The following is a 7,583-nucleotide window of genomic DNA, read 5'->3' as shown; positions in this document are numbered from 1 at the left end:
AGCACTTGGTACTCAGGCTGTTTGCTTTATATTTGTATTTGACTCATCTTCCTGATTATTGTGTATTGTACCTCTTTGCATTGATTTGATGCAATATTGATGAAAGACATCCTTGTCTCTAAATTGGACAGACATAGGTTTGACAGATGGACCACTCGGTGGATAAGGAATTGCCTGGATGGTCACACTCAAAGAGTTGTGGTCAACGGCTTGATGTCTGAGTGCAGACCACTGATGAGTGTCGCTCCTCAGGTGTCAGTATTGGGACAGGTGCTGTTTAACATCTTCGTTGGCAACATGAACAGTGGGATTGAGTGCACCCTCAGCAAGTTTGCCAATGACACCAAGCTGTGTGGTGCGGTCGACACACTGGAGAGAAGGGATGCCATCCAGAGGGACCTTGACAGGTTTGAGAGGTGGGCAAGGTGCTGCACACAGGTTGGGGCAATCCCAAGCACAAATACAGGCTGGGCAATGAGAGGATTGAGAGCAGCCCTGAGGAGAAGGACTCGGGGGTGTTGGTTGACGAGAAGCTCACCATGACCCAGCAATGTGCATTTGCAGGCCAGAAAGCCAACTGTATCCTGGGCTGCATCAAAAGAAGTGTGACCAGCAGGTCGAGGGAGGTGATTCTGCCCCTCTACTCCACCCTCGCGAGACCCCACCTGGAGTACTGCGTTCACCTCTGGGGCCCCCAACATAAGAAGGACATGGACCTGTTGGAGCAAGTCCAGAGGGCCGTGAAGATGATCAGAGGGCTGGAGAACCTCCCCTATGAAGACAGGCTGAGAGTTGGGGTTGTTCAGCCTGGAGGAGACGTTCTAGCAGCTTTCCAGTACCTAAAAGGGGCCTACAAGGGAGCTGGAGAGGGACTTTTACAAGGGCATGTAGTGACAGGACAAAGGGTAATGCCTTTAAACGGAAAGAGAGTAGATTTAGATTAGATATAAGGAAGAAGTTCTTCACTGTGAGGGTGCTGAGGCACTGGAACAGGTTGCCCAGAGAGGTTGTGGATGGCTGTCATGGTTTAACCCCAGCCATGCAACTAAGCACCACACAGCTGCTCTCCCATTCCCCCTGGTGGGATGGGGGAGAGAATCGGAAGGGTAAAAGTGAGAAAAGTCATGGTTTGAGATAAAGAGAGTTTAATAGGTAATGCAAAAGCCGTGCACACAAGCAAAGCAAAACAAGGAATTCATTCACCACTTCCCATCGGCAGGCAGGTGTTCAGCCATCTCCAGGAAAGCAGGACTCCATCACACGTAACAGTTACTTGGGAAGACAAACACCATCACTCCAAACGTCCCCCCCTTCCTTCTTCTTCCTCCAGCTTTTATTGCTAAGCATAACGCCATATTGTATGGAATATCCCTTTGGTCAGTTGGGGTCAGCTGTCCCAGCTGTGTCCCCTCCCAGCTTCTTGTGCACCCCCAGCCTACTTGCTGGTGGGGTGGTGTGAGGAGCAGAAAAGGCCTCGACTCTGTGTAAGCACTGCTCAGCAATAACGAAAACATCCCTGAATTATCAACACTGTTCCCAGCACGAATCCAAAACATAGCCCCATACTAGCTACTATGAAGAAAATTAACGCTACCCCAGCCAAAACCAACACAATGCCCCATGCCTGGAAGTGTTCAAGGCCAGGCTGGATGGGGCTTTGAGCAACCTGGTCTAGTGGAAGGTGTCCCTGCCCATGGCAGGGGGGTTGGAACTAGATGAGCTTTAAGGTCCCTTCCAACCCAAACCATTCTACGATTCTGTGATTCTACGACATTAAGGGTCAGCTCTGCAGTGCCTCTCTCTTCTTTGTTGGGGGATGAAGAATACAAAGTGGCAGCTATTTAGATGGCAAGAGTCCCGGGGTTGCTGAAATGCCTAGCACAAGAGCTAATTTTCCTGACAAATACCTGCTGCTGATAAAGGAACTGATGTCATAATTGGTAGCTTCATCAACCATGGTCTCTTTAAAAATGTATAGAATTTCTAGAAACATATTTATTAGTATTTTACTCACCATCTGGATGTTTGTCATTTGGTTATTTTGAGATACATGCCAAAAAAGTTATTTAAAAAAAAAAGAGAATGCTATTAATGTTAAAAGAACAGATTTTATGGGAGTCGTAGCATTCTTTGACCCTGATTGTCAGGCAAATACTTGGTTCCATCAGTTGTCATAATTCTTTTCTCTTTTATTAATGTAGGTGAGCCAACACAGTTTACAGAAGTCCAAAAATATTTAAAACATTTTTTTTCTAGACAGGAAAAAAAGCTAAACCCATGAACTTATGAAATGCACAGTCAGGAAAATAGAAAGTAGTGGCAAAACCTTTGTCAGTGTTCACTCTCAGGTTGCATAGAATTACAGGAACTTCACTGCAGGTTCTAATGTATTTTATAATTTGAATTTGTGTGTGTGCGCACACATTCATTTTATCTAGTGAAGTTGTTTTTCAATAACTTTGCAGTAATGTTTAGTTTGTCTCAGGAATGTGGCAATGATATTGGGTAAGTCTAAATTCAACATTTGTGGTTTCTGTTGGACTTACAAAACATTTATTATATCACAAATTCTAATCAAAATATTTTGAGATTCCAGGCATTCTGTAAAGAAAATGCTATTGCAGGTGTTGATAAAACATAGCATTTTCCCTACTTCTTAACCAAATAAAGAACTCCTTAATGCTTAACTTTCACTATGTAACATCATCTGGTAACGTTGCCTATATAACTAGGATGCATTTGAGGAATTTATACTGTGTAGGTACTAAACTAGCTATAGCACGGACTTGACCAATTATGCTGGCTACTTACACTTCACAGTATAAAGACTTCTTCCTATAAGAACACAGATGATAAGTAACTTTTTGCTAGAGAAACTGAATCTCGTTTCATTTGATAAAGCAGCAATGTCATTGGAAACATCAAGGCACTAAGGGTCTGATATCAGACGGTACAGGACAATTTACCAACTTTCTATGCAAAATAATTACCAAGACCAAAAATCTCTTTAAAGGTAACTGCAGGAACAGGGCATTTCACTCTAAATTGTAGTAGTGCAACTATTACCTTGGCTGAAACAAAACTGAAATCCTAAGAAAGGATAGACCTACTAATAAAACGATCATTCAGTATTTGCCTTCTAGAAACTCTGCATGGTTGAAGGGGGAAGCATGAATTTCAAGAAACTTCAGAATTATTGATGCAAATTTACTCAGGGAAAATGAGTATCTCAGGGTGAGAGAACAGGTTTATTGTCCAAGACTAAGCCAAAAATAATCTTGTTTTCAAAAAGCTGTTTAGGAACTTGATACTGATGACACTAGAGAATCTCTTATGCTCTCAAAGTAACAAGCTAGTATTTGCTGTCTTCTATGGAGTAGAACTTTTACTTCATCCATTTGCAAAGCCTATTTAGATGCCATCACTGAACATGTCATTAGTGAGCAACACTAGGTTCCAACACAGGATCTTAAGACCTTAAATGAAAGTTAAGGCAGTTTTGTGGAAAGACTTTGCAAATCCAGGTGCTAGATAAGTCTTGATCAAGGCTGGGCTAGATGAGAGCATGGTTGTGTTAAGTCTGAGTTTCCGAAAGATTTTTTTTCAAAGAACACAGTTTGAAAAAATGCATTAATAAAGGGCATGTGTAGGGGAGAGAAGGGGAGGAGGGTGTCTAGAGATGAAACCTAAGCAAAATCTCCACTAAAGCCATTACTTCCTTTCTTCCATTAAGTCAACCTTCACCTAAGATTTGCCTACTGACTGCAATACTTCTGAAAACAGACTGCTTCCCACCTCTAAGACAGGAAGAGAAAATGACAGTCACTGCCTAAGCAGCTGCTAGTGAGCCAACTCAGAATACACGAGTAGGATTCCTTGGTGAGTTTCTTCACAGCACCCAAAAGGAGCTCTGCACCAGTTTTAGAACATATCCAGAGGTCCCTTGGGCCTTTTAATGTAAAAAACTTTATCATGCACCATAAAACTCTTAATAGATAATGTAGAAAAAGACAACATCTGTGAAATAATTACCAAAAGACAAGCCCAGCCTTCAGACCAAAGGCAGAGATCATCAGTCAAAACTACTTGTATGGATGAATGAATATTATAAAACGTCAGTACTGTTACTCTGAGGGGAAGGCTGTGGGCCAGCATGCAGCCAGTGCCAGTTCTGCACCTAGTGCAGCACAGGAGAAAAAGCAGGCCAGGGTGTCTCACTTCATGGATGGATGCTACTGCTCTGAAGCGCTCTGAAAAGTTTTGCTCCAAGCCAGTCTCTAAGCCTTGTAGGCTGAGCTAATCCCACTGTCTGAACTCTTTCAGCCTTCCCAATACTCAGACAGTGAACTCTGGCAACTCACGAGACAGAGCTTCAAACCATAGAGTTCTACTGGTGAGGTAGTATAAGAAACAGATGAAAGTCCACATCACTATAATGACTCTTGTAGCCGATAATGAAAAAAATAGGGTAGAATAGAGGTTGTGAGAAATAGGAATTAGTGCATCTACTGAGAATACCTTTAAGCACAGATGAAAAGCCCTAAACAGAAGAGCCAACAAAATACAGAAGGGGGGGGGGGGGGGGGAATCTTGCAAAATGTAAAGAACAAGTAATCTACAAATACTATGGGGGGTGCGTGAGGGAGACAGGAGAGAAAGCTTGGCTGGTGAGGGGTAGGATGTACCAAACAGACGACACTTTTTCTCCTCTTCCATTTCAAGACATTAGTATAACAAATTTGAGAACAGATTTTAATAACTGTTCTAATTTTAGATTTTCCTTCCATGTGACTATGAATTTCTGCAGTTAGTAAGCTATCATCTTACATGTCTACTTTTCATCTAACCTCATGTGGGCATTGTAAAGGTTACATTTCTACTTGGTATTTTCTTTTTTTGAAATTTTGATGCAGATCTGGTTGACTGTATGAAAAATATTAAATGGCCACAGGATAATACCTTGTCATTTTCCATCTACATCCTTTGATTACTTGCAAATACTGAGGGAAGCGGTCCTGCTTGCCAATAATTATCATTTTATCGACCATAAGTTCAACCAAATACAAAGGCATTTATTAATTCTTGACAAGCTAACTGTAGTATTCATTTTTGGAATATGTTGTCATCTAATTGAGTATTATTTATTGACTCAACATCATGCCCAGTGCTTTGAAATTTGGATTCAAAAAACAACTATTAATTGGTGCACAAAAATATATAGATTTCTTAAATAATATTTAACAATGATATAATATAGTATGGAAAAGAAAGCCGCTAGAATGTTTCCTCAGTGGCCCATTGACCGTTACCTAAAACCTATCCTTACAGCAAATGGGATGCAGCACTCCTCAAGAAAACAATGTTTCTTTTGAAATTGGGAACTTCAGTCAACTTCAACAATGCTGAAATTTTACCTACACTGCACTGGTGTTAGAAAATATCTAGCACCCTTAATTCTTGCTTTTCATTGATGATGAAAGGCAAGCACGGATGAAGCTTCGTATTAGTTTTTCTGTCTGAATGAAACCAGAATCTTTAAAAATGACATTTTCCAGAGATATGAAAGGCAGGCCGCTCAAGGACTTCTCATTCATTTACACAGAGACTGTATGTTACAAACAGATGTTTTATGACATAAAACGATTTATTTTATTTTAAAAAAAGACAGGAATATCAGTCTTTTTTCATTGCATGTATTTGAACACCCCATTTTCTCAACCTTATCCACAAAGTCAGAACAGCTGTATACAGGGAATTTGTTTTTCATTTGTTGACTTTTCATGCATATGAATACACACTAGCAGTTGCTTCTAAGAAAAATCACTTTGTCAGACCCTAGCAAAATATGAAGGTTTTAGGACTCTGCCACAAGGAGATGACAATAATGCAATGAGTTGGGAACGGGTTCAAGACTTTATAAGGAAGACGTACGTTCTAAGGAAGACACTTCAGCATCCTACAGGGGGGTTCTGAAGCTGCCTTCTGTTAACGGAAAATGAGGCAGCGCATATAGCCTGTCTGGAAAAACGTGGTATTTTAGGTCATCAAACTTAGATTAAGTCCTTTTGCAAAAACTATATTCTGAAAGCCTTCCTTATTTATTTTACAGTATGTACATTTACACATCCAGACTTATTTTAGGTGAGATTGATATATCAATCAATCAGCATCCTTTTAAAGGATGTAACCAAAACTGGAAAATAAAGTGCTTGTTTGCTACATCTATATATTCTGCACTCTTATGTTCCTCATGTCTTTCAGCAGCATAGGTCTGTAGATCACCTCCAAGCTTTCCATGTATTCTAAATAATCACTCACTCGAAATCCATGGAGTGCTTCTTCCTGCACAAATACACAGAGAAAACATTTATTAGCTAGGAAAAAAAGATGCACAACTCACATTTAATGAATTCCAAGCTTCTAAAGATAGCTCATTTTGTTCCGCTTGTCACAGCCTGGGTGTTTAAAATACACACATTTCATTTAGAAATAAGGAATTGGTAATATCTGCTTCCAGATGGTTCTTTCTATTTACAGTCTGGGTAACAAATAGTTTTTTCAGGTGGACGTTGTTCATCTCATTTTTGGAGAACATACCATATGAAGATTTTTAAGGAAAACAAAGTAAGCTTTAAGAAGGCAAAGCCAGGTACTAAAATACTCTTTTAAAAGATTTCTATACCAGCACATGGCATGCTAGAAGTTTGTTAATGTAGCTTTTATATCCAAACTAGATTCTCAATAAAACCAGGAAAGTAACAGTAGATACTTATTTTTAAAATCAATGATAAAGAAAGATCTTCATGAAGTGCTTAAATAAAAGCAGAATAAACACTTCTGCATCACTACAAATGATTAATTCTTACTAATTCCAAAACATAGAGTAAAAGAAGGTGCCCTCAGGAAAAAGAAACAAAACAGGCCATGTTCCTTCTCGTGGCTGCTATATTAGAGGGAGAAGGAGGAAGCACCGCAGAAAGCAGGATCCTGAAGAACAGTCTAGGTAAAATGGGCGAACTTGTTGCTGCTTTGAACTGGAACAACTTGTGTGCCCACCATCTACTGAGCAGGATTACCACTGTTGGCAGCATGTGCTGCAAAAAAGCTCTCTGGAGCCAGACAGTCCTTGTGGACACGTTGTATCTGCTGGTGTATTGACTGTGTATCTCTGCTAAACAGAATTCTCCTGAGAACATCTACTCAGGCTTGGAAGGCTGCACTTTGGCATCTGAACAGGAATTCAAGATGGTCTTTATATTTCTCCTCCCCTACTCACAAGTGAAAGCAAAGGCACGATTTTACCTTTCAAGTTACTCTTCATGCACTGTGAGAAGCTTGACTATAGTGGAAAACTGATTCCAACAGAGAACTGCAGTACGTATTTAACTCTTTTCTTTTTTTTTTTTTTGTAAGCAGTCAAATCCTATATTGATTAAATGTGCGCGTGTATTAAAGCATTGGTCAGCAACTTAATTGTCAATAATATGGCCTACACTCACAGAAAATAAAGTCAAGAGTAGCTAAATTACTCCTAGAAGAGACTGACATACTGGCCTATATGTGCTATTACAACAAGTCACAAA

The 7,583-nt window shown here is 40.1% G+C and overlaps 1 protein-coding gene across 1 annotated transcript in view; it reads right to left on the bottom strand.

The window, feature by feature from the left end:
- Positions 1–5,633: 5,633 nt before the first annotated feature.
- Positions 5,634–7,583, bottom strand: part of TBC1D32 (TBC1 domain family member 32) — a 90,971-nt gene continuing 89,021 nt past the window's right edge. Inside the window, exon 33 of the mRNA XM_050893532.1 lies at positions 5,634–6,342. Coding sequence (XP_050749489.1) covers positions 6,223–6,342 — 120 coding nt within the window. The 3' untranslated portion in view covers positions 5,634–6,222. The remainder of the gene's footprint in view (positions 6,343–7,583) is intronic.

Source organism: Gymnogyps californianus, chromosome 3, assembly GCF_018139145.2.
Source record: "Gymnogyps californianus isolate 813 chromosome 3, ASM1813914v2, whole genome shotgun sequence".
Classification (NCBI taxonomy): domain Eukaryota; kingdom Metazoa; phylum Chordata; class Aves; order Accipitriformes; family Cathartidae; genus Gymnogyps; species Gymnogyps californianus.
This window is presented reverse-complemented; position numbering and strand designations above follow the sequence as displayed.